Source organism: Candoia aspera, chromosome 3 (assembly GCF_035149785.1).
Source record: "Candoia aspera isolate rCanAsp1 chromosome 3, rCanAsp1.hap2, whole genome shotgun sequence".
Classification (NCBI taxonomy): Eukaryota; Metazoa; Chordata; class Lepidosauria; order Squamata; family Boidae; genus Candoia; species Candoia aspera.
This window is the reverse complement of record NC_086155.1, coordinates 33,099,493-33,118,808: the sequence shown is the minus strand read 5'-3', so window position 1 is coordinate 33,118,808 and position 19,316 is coordinate 33,099,493. Positions and strand designations below refer to the sequence as shown.

Below are 19,316 nucleotides of genomic sequence, written 5' to 3'. Positions count from 1 at the left end.
ATATATGCTATTGAAAATGTGAATCTTAGACTTTCTTCCTGAACTCATCAAAAAATCTATGTAGTTTTATGTCTAATTATATGTTTTAAAATCACATATTAAGAATCCAAGGTTAAAAATGTTGGTCTAGACAGAGTTGTTAAAGGCAGATAGATATTCTCAAGTTATAGCTATATAGCTTTTTTAAAAAAAGCAAATATAAGTAGTAGCAACTGCCTCATACGGTGACTGTTCGCAGTTACAATGGTGATGAAAAAGTAATTTTGTGACCAATCCTTGCATTTACGACCTTCACAAGTCTGTAAAGCAAAGGAAAGCTAAAGATCATAAGCACAGTTGCAGTTTCACTTAGTGACCATTTCGCTGAACAACCAGCAACTGGGTTGTTAGGCGAAGGGTCCCAGTTGTGGTCGCTAAACAAGGACTACATGTATTGGGGAAATAGAATTGTTTCTACTGTCATGTTTTACGATGGTTTTATTAATGATGGTTTTGTTGAATCATTCTTACACATTTTTGTTCTCTTGATTGGGCTCTTTCAGGATGAGAAATGCATAAAAATAAAATAGTTAATAATATGACTTGTCCAGGCATTCACCAGGAATCAAACTGCCTCAAAGGCCAAAAACGGAAGGAAGGAAGGAAGGAAGGAAGGAAGGAAGGAAGGAAGGAAGGAAGGAAGGAAGGAAGGAAGGAAGGAAGGAAGGAAGGAAGGAAGGAAGGAAGGAAGGAAGGAAGGAAGGAAGGAAGGAAGGAAGGAAGGAAGGAAGGAAGGAAGGAAGGAAGGAAGGAAGGAAAGGTTTATTGGAGGCTGAAATGCAGTATCTTCTGTAGCAAATGGTTTGGTTTAAAACTGCTCGTTTATAGAACTTCAGAAGGGAATTGTATGTACTTTTCTGTGGCTTGGTTAATACTGTAAAATATCCTCTGTGAGTGTATTGAGAATTTCCATGAAAAAGCCATAGCATTCAGATTAAAGTGAACCTTTGTTTGTTTAGATTTCTGAGAATAATGCTTTTGTATTTAAAGATTCTCAGGCATTAATTCCTGAACCACTGCCTCTTCTTCTAGTTTGCTGGTACAGTTTACTGCGAACTCTTGTCTAAACCTCTGCCATCTCAAGAAATATGCAGTTTATCCTATTTAAGTGGTGAGGGTCTATATTAGAGAAAATGTATGTTTGATACTTGAACTTGAAAATTACAAAATCTTTGAAGCATTTGGAAGGTACAAATGTGTTATATTCTTATTTCTTGTTGTAAAAAAGCACTACTCATGATACAGATGCTTTCTCTTTTGCAGGTATGATCTTGAGTTGAATAGCCAATATATAGATGTAAATTATAGCCTTGATGGTTTTTAAAATATAGCCACATGGTTATGTGTGGCTATATTTTAGTTCTACCTTGCAAACAACTTTTCTGAACTGGCTTTACAAGATTGCAGCATGGTGAAGATTTTCTAGATTATATGGGGATTATATGGGGATTATATATATATATTTTTTTTCACTACAGGAAAAAAAAAGTGTGGAATTTCCTGTTACATTCCATGTGGTTTATGACTCTTCGGTTCATAGGATAGAACCAGGATCTTACCAAATATTATAATAGAAAGTTGATGTAAATAAACACTTGTTTATTGCCCAAGTTTAGAATATGCATTTTTAATCTAAACAGTTATTAATATATGTTAATCCTCCAGAATGGTACAGATCCATCCAACTTCATAAATAGGTAGCCACAGATCTCACATGCAACCTTTTCTGTAGTCATGACAAAGCATTGTGGTTTGGATTGAAACTATGTATTTCCTTTGTTATTTCAGCTCGGATTGGGTGGAAATTATTGAACCCCGTTCTCGAGAGCGAATGTATGTCAACTTGACAACTGGGGAGTGTGGTTGGGATCCACCACCCAACCTCAGAGTTCGTCAGTCTGATGAGAACCAGTGGTGGGAACTCTTTGATCAAAACAGCAATCGTTTCTATTATTACAATGCCATCACTCAGCAGACCGTGTGGCACAGGCCACAGGGTTGTGACATTGTGCCATTAGCTCAGCTCCAAGCCATGAAACGCAACTCCCAGTCTGATTTCAGGACATCACAGCACAGGAGCAGTACAAGTAGTGAGGGACAAAACACTCCTATCCAGATAACTCTTCTACAGGACATGGAGAAGAGTAAAGACGACAACAGTCTGGAGAAGAGGCCAGAAACTGAAAGGTAAATTGTCTTCAGACTTCTCTGTTTTGTAGCTATAGAGGGAAGAGGGAAAAACACCCTTTTTTTAAAAAGAAAAACTTGTAAGGTGAGGAATAGTTCTAGCTGCTTATTGTAAAAAAGTAGGTAAGTGGTGTTGTGTTTGTTCTACTTGGAGAACTATGGAAAAAATATTTGAGTGAAAGCAGCTGAGCTGAAAGCTGTTGAATCTCAGTAAATATCATCATAAACCAGGGGCATGAATAGAGGTTTCTTGACCCCAAGGCACACTTTTCAGAGGAACCCCCTGTCCCAGTACTAGTTATTGGTTAAAGAGCTTGTGGCTGCATTTGAGGAAATGGACCGATTCTGATTCCCAGGGCCTGCATAACAAGCTACTTTTGTGCAGGAGAGGGGGATCGGTGGCAGCAGCAGCATCTTGGAAGTAGAGTGGCACCAGTAGGTTACATCATATTAAATGGGCTACCAGATCTGAGCTGCAGAAATACAGATAATCACTAGATAGCAGCAAAAAGTCGTCTGTATCTCTTTGGTACCATCTAGTGATCACTGTATTTGGTAAGCACTGAGGATGGCTGCAACATTGCCCCCCCCCCCTTATCATGCTGGGTTCCTCATAAGCACATATTACTTCTGTAACAGATCACGAGCAAATTTGATTTTTTTTGGTAAAAACTGAAGACCTGGAAAGAGCTGAGGTTGCAAGTCCCAGGTGGCTACCATGCCTATATTTATGCCACTATTTTAAAAAATTCTGAAATGTTGTGGCCAGCCCAGAATGAGGAAAGTTCTGTTTAAGTCTGTAGTCAGTCATGAAATTCACATGTGATCTTGAGTGCACAGTTACTTAACTCCTTTACAAGGTTGTTTTAAGTTAAAGTGAACTTCTTAAGGTTATTGTGATTATTGTAATTTAAATATAGACTGCACCCTGGACCTCAATCATATATGTTAGTTAGGTTGTTTTATAAATGTATTTTAACTTTGCCTTAAATAAATAAAAATAAAAATAATGAAGAATAATTCACCATCACCAGAAGATGCCCCCCCCTCAAACCCTAAATTAGTTCCACAGATGAGATACAATCCCCAACCTGATTTGGTTTGTGCTCTTTTTTTTTTTAAAGTTTGGAAGAAATAAGTTGTAATATGTTTAACTCAATGAACATCTATCTGTTATTTAATGGAATTAGTATGACTCTTTAAAGAAATGGCAAGAACTATTAAATGCAAAGTGAAAATCTATGCATATTTTCCCAAAAATAAAGCTAATTCTGATAAATAGAGTATGTTTTTATTATTATTATTATTATTATTAGATTTTTATCCCACCTTTTAATAGATAGATAGATAAACATATATTGTATGTTTTGGATATTAGATCTTTAGAGGACTTTGAAGGTTCTAACATAAGATTTTCAAAAGCTGTTAACAGTTGCAATACTGTCATCTTATGAATTCAGTAAGTTTCTAATAAATAATATTAATGCCAGGAAAATAGAGATGGCTTTATTGGCTGGCAGTGAATGAAGGTATAGTCCAACAAATGTGAAGGTCACTAGATAAAAGAAGCTTTTCTTGAAACCTGTTTTTCTGATAACATTAGAAATGTTCACGGGATAACCACTTTTTCACTCACAGTTACATTTTTTATCTGGTTATTTCAAGCATTGTTTAAAATCTACAAAGCTAATTCTCCTAATAAATTAGAAGTCCTTGAAGGCAACTGCCATGGAGGAATTGTATTTTTTCTAAGGCTGAACATTTAAAAAAGCCAAATGGCCCCATTGTCAGAGCCAAAGATAATGGCAGTCTGCTTACAATCAGCTTACTTATTGTCCCTCCTATTATGGGACTATAGGACACACTATATTCCTTATAAGTAATTTATACAGGTACTTTCCCATTTGGGGAACTAGCCTTCCCTGAAAGACAGGGTAAAACCATTTTCAGAGATAAAGCCTAAGAGCTAATAACTGTTGCAGTTGGTGTTGATTCTGTTGGCCAATACTGCACACAACAGTTTTGCCCAGCATGTACAATTACCATGCTGACTTGAAATTTTAAATTTATAATTCTAATGCATCTTGAAATAGAAATAGATGATAATGAAGTTAAAAGAATTTATTTCCACATTGCTGAAAAGGAAGGATTGATCCTCTTCCTTTTGACAGTTCACAGGAAGAGAGAACTCTGTGATTTCATTGAAAATCAGCTGAAGACCAGTCGTTTGTCCTAAGGTTAGGTTCTTAATCTTTAAGAAGGTCACTTTCAATATCTTCCAAAGCAAAAAGCAATTCATTCAAATGCCAATGTGTCAAATAACTGGAAAAAAAAACTGGCAACTGATCTCTGCACAAAATTATAGTTACATCCCATCAAAATGTTTAGCACATATGCCAAGCGGCAATGTGTACATATATGCATATATTATTTTGTATCAAACCCATGTTAAAATCACATAATGCTCAAATGTTACTTTTTATTTGGGCCTCATCCTGAAAAAGTTAAGCATGGTCAGACTTAATATTTGGATGTTTTTGGATATGTTTGGACGGGTGGCCATGAGGAAATTCCAAAACTATCGACTAGATTAGGAAGTTGAAAGAACAAATCAGAAGAAAGCAGTGGCAATCCACTTCCATATTGTTTCTAGGAAAACAATAGAATATGTCCATATAGTCGTTGCACTGATAAAATTTGCAGCGTGTGGCAAGTACTCCTGATTGGTTTCCCAGTTATTGTACTGAGTCTGGAACTGCACAGTCTGTTGTTTAAAGAAAAATAAACCAAATGGTATCATAGGATATTGATAATGCACAACCGAGATAGAAATACAAACAAAATACTAGGAACTCTTAGCATGGAAGGTTCATATAATCCATTTGAACAGCTGCCTATGACATTCTTAGCTATCATCTGATAATGAACAAAGGCAGCTGTACAAAACTGGTGGAGCACCTGTCTAATAACCATGTATAACACAAGCTCTTTTGCAGTATGTGTAGGGTTGGCACCTATGATGCTGTTTTTCTAACAGAAAGCTAGCAAGGCCTAACAGAACTGCAGATGCTACCAGCCCTGCTTTCTCCTGTTAGTATTGGGATGCATCTGTTCTAACCTGTCAGTTTGTTACATGAAGAACTCTCCAATTACAACAACATGATAGGTGGAAAAGGCTAGTAGAGAGCAACTTTAACAGAGGAGGGAAAAAAGTAGCGTTTAGAATAGAAAGGTGAGATAGCAGGCTGACAGAGTTGTGCAAGTAAAGCTTGAAAATTGCCTTTTTCCCAAGATTTTTGAGGGATGGAAACTCTAAAATAGAAGCTCCCCTACCTACTAATATAAAAATAACCAGTACTCTGCCTTTGTAATATATAAATTATTTTTATACGTGTTTATTGTAAGAGCATATATCAGAAGACCAGTTAAAGATTCAGCAGAATGAAGTGGATTGTAGAGATTAAACTACAACTTCAAGCCAGAGAAACATTTGGAGAATCAGTTGACAGTTTGTAGAAATGCTACAGAATGCTTTTTACCTCAAAAAATGTTTCCCCCCTACCTTTTATATTTTCTTTTTCTCAGCACAAAACTTAGACAGTGGGGTTTTGCCCAGAATTCAAGATAGTGTTTGTAACAAATATCTAATTTGTAACGTAGCACAACAGTGCCATCTAAAGTATCTGGTAAATCATCTCATGTTGAGAAGCCCAAATAGATGGAATTCGTATTTTATTTTCCCCCAAAGCTTCTCCCATATAATTCCTTCTAAAACTAAGATTTGTCTTCAGTGGCTTAAAAATGTAATTTGTCATTAATACATTTCCCACATGTAGGGCTGCATGATTGCACAGCTACCCATTGTGTTTCAGGATTATCACAAGGTTTGTTCTGAATTGCTGGCTTTGGGCAGGAAGATCCAAAGCACGTTCTTTGCTTCCTTTCAGATCCAAAATGCTTTGGATCTGGGCAGGGCTAAAGGAAGAGATCCTTTTGAAAGGGGTAAAAATTCCTGAACTACACAGACTGGATATGTCAAGAGGTTCTGCTTGACTGGTTGCAGCCTATTGTAATAGTCTTGTACTGAATAATTCTGAAAAGAAGTGGCCTCTCAGACTGTAACTACATTCAGCATGGCTAATTTTTCTGAAGGGCAGAATTGAAATTTAAAGGCTATATGTTCTTTGACTGTTTGGATTACTCATAATCCTCACCTCCTTCCTGTTACTTCAGCATGAGAAAGTTATTTCTTTTTTTATAAACTAAGGACGGGAAATCTTTAGATATACTGGATGGACTTTGTTCTTCATTACAACCTTGCCAACAAGACCCTGGTTAAAATAATAACAGAAGAAGGCAGGAAGGTATGCCATTTTAAATAAATTATCTTTGAATATTTGCTCAACTTGTAAATTCTTTTTTGTAAAGTAAAGGTAAAACCTATTTCAAGTTGAATTCAACTCCTGATCCCTACAAGAATAGAACTGAGTTGGTTTTGGATAATGATATAGAAATAATTTGCTATTGTCACTTCTTTTTTTATAATGATTTTATTAAAAATTGCAATTAAAAAGATACGAACTAACTAAAAAGAAAGAGAGAAAGAGAAAAATAGTACAGAAAACAAAAATAGAAAAGAAAAAATGCGAATACAGTAAAGAAAAAGAAATATATAAAGAAATGACTTCCCCCTTTATCACAACAAATATAAATAATTTTAGTAACTAATCACCTTCTCGTAAAATACAACAAATGATCTCTTCTTCACATATCCCATCTCTTATCTATAAAGAAATCCTTAAACCCTTGTCATTCAGTCCCGATCAGCAAAAGTCCATTAAGGGTTACCAGAGATAACAACATATCTATTTTAACCTTGATAAAATAAACCAGCTGTATATTCCTTCCTTTTACTTTTAACAATCTTGATCTTTAATCCCTTCAAGTTATGTCCTAGAACTTGTTTTCATTTTTTTCTTTGTCCCTTCTCACAAAATTTTTCAAAGCTTTAACAAGTCTGTTTTGTAAATCCAATATAAAAAAGTTATCCAGGTCACTCTCTTAGTTTGTTATTTGTATATTTATTTATTTATCTTATATCACTGCCCATCTCCCCGGACGGGGGACTCTGGGTGGTTTACAATAAAATATCTCTTTTAATTATTAAGACATCAGTCAGTTTCATTTGTATATCCAGTGTAGCATCTTTTTCCATATTATTCTTGTAGCCTGTCATTTTTAAATCCACTTTCAGATCAGTCTCAGTCTTGTCTGGTAAAACTTGTTCTTCTTCCATAACATCTTTTAAACACTGTCTATAGAGGCAGACATTCTTAAAATTAACTTCTGGGTCATTTGTTCAAAAATATCCTTCAATATGTCCAATGTTAAGATATTTTGCTCCAGTCTGTATTAGTAACTCAAATTTAAGTGTTCTTCTCCTTTAATTGTAATCTTTAGTTCCTTCTGGTTCTCTGTAGTGTCCAACCTTCAAGGTCTCATCATTTTTTTTCAAGAGAATTCAAAACAAAAGCATTTTCCCATAGAAAGGATTCTTATAATTAATTCCAAAATCTTATTTCAAATCCATCTGGACCCTTAGTCTGTTTGTAACTTTCCAAAATCAAAGTTCTAATCACCCTTTTGCTGTTTATTCCAAAAGAATTTTTTTTAAGTCCTTAAACTTGTATTTAAAACTTCTTTCACTAAGGATTGAAGGAAACTCACCTTTCTTTTGCTAATGATTGAAGGAAACTCACCCAGTGCTGTAAAATTTGTCAATCCAAAGGTTCATAATAGCTGAAAAGCAGTAAAGAAGCAATTTCCGAAAGTGATTAGGAAAGGAAGTATGCAAACCCAGTATCCTTTTGAAAGGTGCCGACTGTGGTTTGAGCAAAAAGATGGCTTTCCTTCATCTCCCAGAGCTGTCTTGCAGTGCCTCATGAGGAGCACTTGTGGGCAATCTCAACTCCTTACCTTTTCCAGAGAGGATTTACGAAGAGCCGGTCTGCTTACCGGCTCTTCGTTCCACCGTCTGTCTTCAGTTCGCCATTGCTGTCTTCTGAGCAAAGGATTTCCCTGAGTAGTCTCCAATCTAAGTACTAACCTGGTCTGCTTCTGCTCGGCTTTTTTGACATAGCCATCTGCTAAGTGCTGCCAGCTGTTATGACAATTGCTTTTGGTGTTGGAAGTGAAAAAGGTAGTTTGCTTATAGGTGTTTCAGTCACAGGTTCACTTCTTTCTTTTCTCCCTGTCCCCACCCTCAAGCTCAGCAACAGTACTATAAGAAAGAGTTTGGGAAAAAAGTGGTGGTGGTGGGGGGTCTTTCCAAACATAGCAAATGAAAGGCAGATGCATGTCCCAGTCAATTTCTTAGAAGAGGCATTAAGGAATCTCAGAAGTTCAGACAACTTACAGAGACACTGTCTTAATGTATTCTCTAATAACTGAGAGCTAGGATTTTATTCTGTTCTCAAGATTTTGTACTCTAACCCCTTTTTTCAACCATTATTTTTTTAGCATTTAAAATTTATTTTAAAATATTTAAGGAACAAAATAAATGACTATGTTAGCTTATTTTATGTTTATTTTAGCCATGATAGAAAAGCTTATAGAGAATACTAAGGTTTTCCACTCAGACTTCTGGAATTCTTATTTACTCCTACTGTTCATCAAGTATTTTTAGCTGGATAAATAACCAGGTTGGTGGTATTTTTCACAAGGAGAAAACTGAGTGAGGAAGTTTTCACAAGATGAAAGTGGGCAGAGAGATTCATCATTTTAATTATGCCACTATCTAGAGTGTTTAGACACAGTCAGGACCAGAAATATTGGAACAAGGATAACTGTTTTGGCATTTGGCCTCTGTACACCACCACATTGAAGTTGAAAGGAAACACACCCAGATGGGAGCGAAGTCAGGACTTTCAGCTGTAATTCAAGGGGTTTGACAAAAGTGGGGCACTAACCATTCAGGAACTACAGCCAGTGGCACACACACACACCCATCGTTGGTGGCTCATAAGTAATGGAACAAACCATTGTATTTGCTTTTGCAATCAGTCTGATGTCAGAATATATCTTTCTCAAAATGAAACTAATCTGATTTAGTTAGCTATGTACATGGTGGAACAATCATGTACTGAGCTCCATTTTTCTTGTTAGTTAGAAGAAAATGTGGCAGAGTTTACTAGAAAATCAAGTTTACAAGCAGAAAAGCAGGGTTCCTTTTCCTTTTAGAATTACACAATTTGATTTCCCTGGAAAAGAAATACGCAGGTGGAAAAATCTGGCCATTAAAAAAAATTCTGAATGGGTATTATTTCCAAAATATTGTGATAGCTGTGACAGAAAGTAGAAAATGTTTTCACAATGTAATTTGTGAAATTCCCTGCCTTCCTCCCAAGATACAGATAGCCTCAAACTTTGGGGCATTTTGTAGGCAGACCAAAGCAATCTTATTACAGAATGCATTCAGCTCTTAGTTTAGTTTCTTTACTTTTATGGGTGCTTATGAAACTTATTGTTGACTATCTATCTATCTATCTATCTATCTATCTATCTATCTATAATTTTAATTTTATATGCCATTTTTTATTTTGTATGTTCTCACCTTGTATCTTGTCCAGGATCCATTATGAAGGGACCAAGCCATCAATTTTGTGAAATAAATGAAGTAAGCTAAAATCCGGTATAAAGCTTGCTTCCACAGCAAAATTAATTAGATTAATTTAATATATTTTATTCCTCTTTTTAGGGTTTATTCCGCATTTGACAAAAGTGGCATGTATTTTTGCTTTATTTTTTAACACTGTGTGTTTTTTTCTGCAGAGATACCCTTACTGGGTGGCAGCCTTTACCAGGAACTAAAGCAGCCATGCTGGTCAAAGTTAATAGCCTAAGACAAGTAAATTCTTCCTCAAGCAATTCCTTTCAGATGCAGAACAATTCAGAAATCAGCAGCCAGAAATCTATGCATCCCAAAGCAGTTGTATATGCCCAGTCTCAGTCTATAGTCCCAAACTCATTAACTTCAAAATCTACAGCTCCAGTAGAGACAAAGCGTTCAATGAAAATTAAAAAGACAGAGAATGGAGGGTTTTGTCTGGTACTGACTAATGGACATACTCCTCAGCCTCCCTCAGGAAATCAGTCACAAACAAGATTGCCTGCATCTCCCAAGTATGCTTCTCCAGCTCCAATCTATGATGAACCATCAATTGACTCCCCAATTTATGATGAGCCTCCTATAGATATGGACACTGGAATTACAAGTATGAATGGGACAACTCCACAGCTGTCCCCAAGCAATAGCTTAAATAAGAAGTTGCAACCAATTAAATTATTACAGCATCCAAGTATACAGCAACACCAGGCTGGAAAAAAGCATTTGAGAAATCCTTCTGCAACAGAATACAGCCCTGTGGGAAAAGAATATATTAAACATATGGTCAACATTGACCAGTCATCCAAAAAAACTCATTCTACCACTGTGATTGTTGATGGTGTTGATAAATCCCAACTGGGTCAGCTTAGCTCTAGGGAGAGCTTCAAGCAGTCATGGAGAGTCTTGGAAGCTAATGTTCTTAAAAATATGGAAGCCCATAATAGCCGGCAGAACAGTCTTCAGGCTCAAGAATATCCTACTGTGATAAGTCAGCAAGACTCTGGCTATTCAACAGGTCCTTCTCCAAGCTTAAGAAAGAGAAAAGGAAAACGGCACACTCCAGGCCAGGGAAGACCTGGTTCTGTAGGCAGCAACAGTGAACTCACTGCTCTGAATGACAAGCTTATTGCAGAGATGCGCGCAGTGGTGAATAGATCTGCAGCCTGCAGAGGAAGCAAAGGTAGCTTAGATGCAGAAATGCTGGAGAACGCTAATATGCCAGAGGGTAATAAAATTAAGTTTCAATCAGACCATTTTAAAAAGTGTAATAGCAGGAACTCAAGAGATGATCTGATATCTAGTAACAGGTCATTATATAGGCCAACAATGGATGGTAAAGGGAGTCTCTCAAATGATCCAGCAATACAGCAAGATGTGGTAAGGCAGAAGAGAACTTATGAAAAAGTAGATTCTTTAGAAAAGATTGTGGCCAGCCAGATAAACCTGTCATCATCAGACACAGCACAATTATCAACACAGGTATTTATTAATATCTATCAATTTTACTGGGCAATCATAAACATGTTACGAGTATTTATTAATAATAATTTATATTGTCAGGAAGTCAGGCATTTTCTAGCACTGGAGATTGTGAAACCAGGTATAAATTATAGCATCTGTTTGCATTATGATCTAGCTGTAGAGATTAATTTTCGACTATCAACATAGTCGAAAATTAATCTCTACAGCTAGATCATAATAGTATATGGTTGGATACGTATTCAGTTTTATTGTGGGCCTTTACAGTATAGTTAAAAGCATTGCTTCTTTAATAGTTCACTATTAATGGGAAGTTTTACTAAAATTGCTAAGTTTTATTAAATAATAACACTCCTGGGTAAGATTGTGGTACAGTATACTACAGTGGTCAAGATTATTGCCAGTTTTCACTTGAAAATGTAGATGGTACAAGGCAAAAGTAGACACTAAGATAGTATTTCTATCTAGATACAAAAAATACATACATAGATAGTATAAGAAAAACGTTACACTTCAACTGTAAATGTTTTATGCTGAATGAACTGTTGCCTTACATAGAATATTATTAATGTTTGCTATACCATTTTGGTTTATTTTCGTGAGAACTACAGTTTTCTTGTCTTTTGCTTGGAATAATGCATTAAACATTATTAAATAAATAAATCTTCTAACAATCATATTGAAAAATGTCCAGTACTCAAAATTGGTATTGATTTCATATATGGGATTGTTTATGATGCTGTCAGATACATTTCCACCAAGTTCCACATTTGTATCAGAAGAAGAACAATCCTACTACTGATTGGGGAAAAGGTAAAGAAAAAAACTCTCAAGTCAAGCTAGTGACTGTATGGACACACCTTGACCCCAATATGGAAATGTTTTGGCATTGCCTTCTTCCGAGTTCCTTTTTTCACTACCTAGTGTAACTTACAGCCCTAGGTTTTTTAATGTTCTAGCATCCAACTGGGCTCAACCTGTCTTATTTTTTGAGATTAGCTGAAGTTGGCTAGGTGCTCCCATATACAGCAACTCTATTCTTTTTTACTGTTCCCTATAGGTTGTCTCTCTATACTTATTCTTCTCTTTCTGTTACCCTACTTGACACTTCTAATCATCAACTTGTAATCTCTGCTGCTGCAAACTTTTCAGCTTTTTTTCAAATGGGAGGGTAGGATAGAAGAAAAAAAGTAATGTTCAGGTGCTTTATATATCACATATCAAATAGAAAGGAAACACAAATTTTGTAAGGTACAGCTCACAGGTAATCAATCACAGAAAAAAGTTGAATCTTCAGAATGGCAGTTCAAGTAATGTCAGCTGTTTCATCTAAGTTTGAACATGAAGTAGGAATTTGAAAATGATGTTGCTCAAGTGATCTGCAAACTAAAATTGTATGCTAAGTATTTATACTTTGTATCAAAACATTACTAACTATGTTTAGAATATTAAAAGCTAGAACATTTCTGGATATACAAAGCACTTGTCATATTACATAATCTAGAACGTAATGATTATAACAACATTCAGTCATGACACCATCTTCTGATAATTAGAAAGTCAGGTGCTCTACCATATGCCTAAAAAAAATTGGAATCATAGTTCTAACTTTATTTAGAAATTGTAGATGAGCAATTAACAGACTGTAACCAGTGAATCTGTAGGCCCTAATCTTCCATATCTAGTTAGTCCTGATAGACCCCTTACTGTTGGCCATTCACTGGAATCTCACATGTAGAACACTTTAAGGTGGGAATGAGCAACCTGCAACCCCTACAGTCTATAGAGAATGCGCTGCCGAATAGAGGTGTGATTTCCTGCCAGTTTCAGTAAGAAAACATACAAAAGATGTATAATTTGTTGAAATAGTTAATTTAAAACAAACTACTCTGATAAATCTAGCCCTGGCAACTTGTGTGATATTTTAATGTCACTGTCCATGTAGCTCTTAACTACTAAAGAAGAAAATAAATACTCTGGCTGTCACAAATTGTCCACTTTTGCATTAAGAGAACTTTATGAAGGCAAATATTTGCTTAGTGAGTTTTTAAAGAAGGCCTGTATTCTAAAGTAATTAAAACTTCACAGTTGTGTTTGTTTGTAAATAAGCTTAAATTGTTTTAACCCTAATCCTTATAGTACTTGATAATATTAAAAGTTGAGAGCTAAAAAGCAAATAAAGTAATTAAGCAATATAAATGTTGCTAAAGCATTGTAGTATTGAAAAACTACAACAGGGGAGTTCCTTATGGCCCAGTCCTGTATCCCAGAATTTTGACAATAACTGATAGGAGTCAACCTAATAATTCTTACAGTAGGAGGAGGCGGCAGCTTTTTGCCTTATAGCAATACTAGGATCCATTCCTGATGCTGTTGCTCATTTATCAGCACCCAGAATTCCATATTAATTCTCTTTTTTTGTGTCAGTACACAGATGTAAATTTTACAGACAGGAATGAGATGTGGTAATACTGGGAACTGAGTTACATTCTTAGAATGAATAAAATAGAATAGTCTAATGTTAGTCTGCATAATCCAGTCTTCTAGAATCAGATACTAGTCAGATGTGTTGAACTTCAACACACCTACAGGGTACCAGGTGAAGGAAGTGACTAAAAATCAGCTATTTTGTTCAGAGAAAATGAGCAGCTCAAACAGCTTTTCCATGATTTTTTGTCTACTGTTCATTACAGTGTGGAACAATAGGGTCTCATTCTCAACATGAGAATAACGTTCAACCTTGTACCAACATCGGATATCAGTTTCCCTTCCACACCATACGAAAGCCCATCTCCCAAAGCAGCATGACTGACTGGGCTTCCAAAAATCTTAATATGCATACTCAAGGCATCTTTCGTCGAAGGCTCTCCATAGCCAACATGCTGTCTTGGAATGGTGGCTCCATCAAAAAGCCAATGCTTATAACCAGCAACTATACCATCAAAAAGGAAGCCTGTGAAATATTTAAACTGGTACAAATCTATATGGGTGACCGGCAAGCCAGAATGGAACGGAATAATGTGGCTTTGATCACCATCACCAAATGCTGGAGTATTCAAGGTTTACGAGATGAGCTATACATTCAACTAATCAGACAGACAACAGATAATATGTGCTACCGAAGTCTGGCATGGGGCTGGGAACTCATGGCAATTAGTCTGGCCTTTTTCTCCCCATCACCCAAGTTCCAATCTTACCTGGAAGGTTACATCTATCGTCACCTCAGCCAGATCACCGATGAAAATAGTAAGTGCATTGTTTAATAAAGGTAAAGTAAATTACAGTACCTTAAAAACCTACAGATGAAATGAAGTAAATTATAATAGGGCAAAGTTAGCATGGTACAGTACAATACATATTAGTAAAGGAGTTCAGGACCAAAGCTTGCTTTCTTTCCTATAAAGTGAAATGCAGTATGTGTTGCTCAAGAACCTGGCTTCTTTGGTCAGGGTAGAATTCTTTCCATTCTGATTCTGAAGAATCAGAAAAAAAATTCTTTACAATGTTTAGGGGGTCTATCTCCCTTTAGATTTAATGGTAGAGATTCAGTTTTATTGAAACAAAAAGCTTTATATATCTTTAAAAGAACAACATTTTCTGTAACTTTGCAAGAAATTATTATAAAGCTCCCAAGACAGACAAACTTTTATTTGATTGATTGATTGATTGATTGATTGACTGACTGATTTATATAGCTACCCATCTCACTTGCATGGGATTCTGGGCGGCATACACAATTAAAACAGAAACTAAACAATCAACATACCATTAAAATCAATTAAATATTAAAATTAAATTATTAAATATATAATGGTACATGAGTCAAGTTTAATTCCTGGTGACTACAGGAGCCTTTTCTTATCAATAATGTGGAAGCGGCTTGCCCTTGCCACCTCCTAGGATGTTTTTCCAACTGCACAATCTTGCCTGATGGCCTCCCATCCAAGATCTAACCAGGCTTAGTCTTGTTTAGCTTTTGAGCTCAGACAAAATTGGTCATCTGTTCCCATCTAGGTAAATAAAATTAATTGCCATGCATTTAAACTTCAAACTTTCTGTTATGTTTCAGGCTGAATGCTGAAAAAAATGTGAATGTTCATGCAGGGAAGGTTTTTTTCATTCTTTGGTATTCTGAGGTTTACTCAAAGCAAATGATTAGTTAGGAGGTTTTATCAGCAGTTTCTTTTTATATCCCCAGATTCTGATAGCATAAAGCCCAGATGGAGCCACAATTCATACTGTTTTGAAGAGTTTAGGTAGAGCAAATGTTTCAGATATTCTTAGTCAAAATAATAATTTGAGAAGGAATATATTAAATTCCAAACCTCTTTTCCATTGTATACATTGGTCAAATAATTTGTGAAACATTCAGTTTTGGTCCATGCTACTGATTGTGATAGCTGTTGAGAAAAGCAACAGATACGTATGGGCAAAACGCTTAACAGGGAGATGCACAGAGTTCATTTTGTGATGAGTTCAGTAAAGTAAATGCTTGTACAGATGGAAGAGGGCAGTGGATATTTGACTCTCTTGCCATCACTCAGTTAAAAATACTTTGGATTTTCAGTTATCCAACGCATTAAGGAACTTCTGGATCTGAAAAACAAAAAGAACTCAAAATCCAGGAAAAAAAGAAAACAAAGCACAGAGGATGAAGGTAAAACATTTAAGAAGGACAAAAATCAGCATATATCTCTGTTTTGTGTATACATGGATTTCTGGCATAGTTGCTTGTACTTTAATGTAGGAAAATTCAGTCTAGAACATATGCAAGTATCAGCAATACAGAAATAGAAAAAAAATGCAAAATGAAATAACTACTGGTAATATTTATAGTATTTATTTTGTTATTTTATTTTATTCTACAGTATTCTAATTTATTAACGTTGCTTCTGTAGTGCCCCAATCTCACAACTCTGAGATTAACTATAAATAAATACTGCCTCAATCTAAGGTCTCATTTATTTCAACAGAACCTGTATCCAAATAAACACAGATTGGGTTGCAGCCTTACCTTCATAAAGCAGTTGGGATCTTTCCATCCAGATGGGATCAGTTATAATCATTGGCTCTCAGCCTCAAAGAAGTCCAGCAAAAATGCTAATTTGGCCATATTTCTCTTCTGTGTTTGTAGCAGATGGACTTCTTTTTCCATTTCCTTGTAGTCTTGGAACTTGAATTCAGTCCGGTAGCTGATACCTACTTTAAAAAAATCCTAATTAAATTGAATTCTGCTGTGTTACAACCTCACCTACTGAAATTTTTTTTTTTCCACTGAGAGTCTCAGTTGCTCTCCCTCTCTCAAGGACCTACATTCAGCCTAGATAATTTTCATTATTCTTATTATCTAGAAAAGTGCTTCACCTGAGCTCAAGACCACTTTAACTACAGGTAGTCATCAACTTACGAGCATTCATTTAATAACTATTCAAAGGTATGATGGCACTGAGAAAAGTGACTTACAACTGACCCTCACACAACAACTATTGCAGCATCCCTGCAGTCTCATGATCAAAATACGGGTTCTTGGCAACCGGCATGTATTTAAAACAGTTGCAGTGTCCTGAGGTCACATGATAGCCATTTGCGACCTTCCCAGCCGGTTCCCAAAAGCAAAATCAATGGGGAACCACATGATTCATTTAACAACCACATGGTTCACTTAACGACCACGGTGATTCGCTTAACAATCGCAGCAAAAAAGGACATAAAATCAGGTGCGACTCACTTAACAGCCGCATTGCTTGGTGACTGAAGTTCAAGCCCCAATTGTGGTCGTAAGTCAAGGACTACCTGTATTGGCATGCTTTTCTGTTTGGGCAGTTTCTAATTGTTTTAATGTATTGTCTTGCATCAAATGTAGTAATATTGCTATGTGCTTCATTGTCACATCTGCTTATATTTAGTTTTAGATAAGAATTCTAGACCAAAGAGAAAATTTTGATATGAAATATATCAATAACACCCTTCATTTTCTTTATTTTTTTTTAGATTTATACCTCATTCATGTTCACAAACTCTGGATAGCTAATATAGTGCATCTTAACAATAAATTAACCACAAATTTAAATTTTAAAAAATGAGACTTAAAAACAATCTTAAGTCACAAAGATCTCAAGATTCAAAGTCTCCACAGAAAAGTCAAATTTTGATGGTTTTCCCAAATATTAAAAGTGAGGGGGCACCCAGATTTCAGGAGGTAGCAAATACTACAGGCATGGGGCTGGCATTGAGAAAGTCAGGTTTCAGGTTCCCATCCATCTAACTCCTGGAGGAGAAGTAAACTGAAGTATTGAGCAAACAGGGCAGGCATATTCCCTTCAGAAAATGCAATTCTGTACATGACCTGGATCCAAGCCATATAAGGCTTTAGAGGTCAAAATTATCGCCTTGAATTGTATTTGAAGCATATTGGCAGCCAATGCAGTACCTGCAATGCATGTCTAATACTGCTAAAGCAATAAAATAATAAAGAGTGGTAAAATAGAATAAATGAAGTAATTGGCATAACTTCATACTGTGCAAGATTAAAGGCCTTTCTATCAACATAGAGTTTACAGTAAATAATAGATACATAGTTATGGGAAGCCCACAATATGACATCAGTGCAATAGCAAAATTCTAAGGGAAGAGGTCTCTGATCTTGGAGGTAGCATATAGCTATTATAACTAAGAGCCACTGATACTTCTATTTTCATAAATCAGTTTAATCCCTTTTTGAGTCTTTCTTATTAGTGACCATCTCCACCTAGTTTTTCTATGAAATTTCTTATATGCCTTATTAAAAGTGCTTTATCTTGTTTATCCTGAATCTTCAATCTATCAGATTCATTAGATAATCCAGATTCATTGGATGATCCTGGATGGTTCATTTTCCTCCATATTATGTATAATTTTATAAATGACTTATCAACTAAAATTCCCTAAATATTTTGGACTTCCCCTATAGGCAGTTTCTCCAAATCCACTCTAATGTTTCCAGTTCTGTGATATCCTTTCTAAGATGTGACAAACAAAATTGCATGCAGCACTTGAAATGTATAGTGATTCACTATATATTTGTACAGTTGTATGCAAAAGTGAAGGCACTTCTGCTCAATTTGTATGTTTCCATGAGCCCCTAAGTGAATAGAAATTTACATAGCCTTTACATGGTATGAAGTTAAACACGACTTCTTTCTGCATATTTAAATGTATACCTACTATTTAGAGGTTCATTGAAACAAGGGATGCTATGTAGAGATTCACTGAAACATGTAATTTAACAAGAGATACCTAAACATTTACATGCAACAGCACAGTTGCATTTTGATTTCAGTAGAGACGTTTTTCTTTTTCATTGCTGTGGAATGCCAAGGGCATGCTTTCATTTTGCTACCATTTCTAGATCTATTTTCCAGTCAATTACTGCCAACTCAGAGCCCATTACTATAGGATTCCTTACCATATGTTCCTCAGTTCACCCCTACTTATTTTCCTTGATTCCCATCTGTCATTTTAAATGACACTTTTGGAGTTTTTCACAATCCCTTTTTGGTTTACCTTGTCAAATAGTTAAGTGTCTTCAGAAAACATTGCTTTTTTTAATTAATGATACTGAGATCACCTTATCATGATTAATATAGGAAAAGCTGTGTTTTTGGAAGTACAGAGCACTAAGAGATTCTTTCATAGCAAGAACTTTCTACCTGCTTCAGAATTTTTTTACTGCTTCCTCAACACCATTCCCAAAGTGCTGTGTCACACAAGTTAAACTGTTGCTGAAATCAACTGCAAGTCTTTAGAAAGGCATGAAAATCTGGATCTTTCTTTGAGAGTTCAGGGCAGGATGATTAGCGCTCCTGTCTGGAAAAGTGCAATAATTCTGAGTTCTATATCATCAGATAATTTTTTTATATTTCCTTTTAGTTGGTACTGTTTATTTTGTTTTTGATATCTTTGTTGA

General features: G+C 35.7%; 1 protein-coding gene across 1 annotated transcript in view; it reads left to right on the top strand.

Annotated features, from left to right (window-relative positions):
* The window catches only part of LOC134493042 (rho GTPase-activating protein 39-like), a 95,555-nt gene that overhangs the window by 57,617 nt on the left and 18,622 nt on the right, over nucleotides 1–19,316 (top strand). Inside the window, exons 2-5 of the mRNA XM_063297272.1 lie at nucleotides 1,828–2,226; nucleotides 10,057–11,371; nucleotides 14,065–14,617; nucleotides 15,939–16,028. Coding sequence (XP_063153342.1) covers nucleotides 1,828–2,226; nucleotides 10,057–11,371; nucleotides 14,065–14,617; nucleotides 15,939–16,028 — 2,357 coding nt within the window. The remainder of the gene's footprint in view (nucleotides 1–1,827; nucleotides 2,227–10,056; nucleotides 11,372–14,064; nucleotides 14,618–15,938; nucleotides 16,029–19,316) is intronic.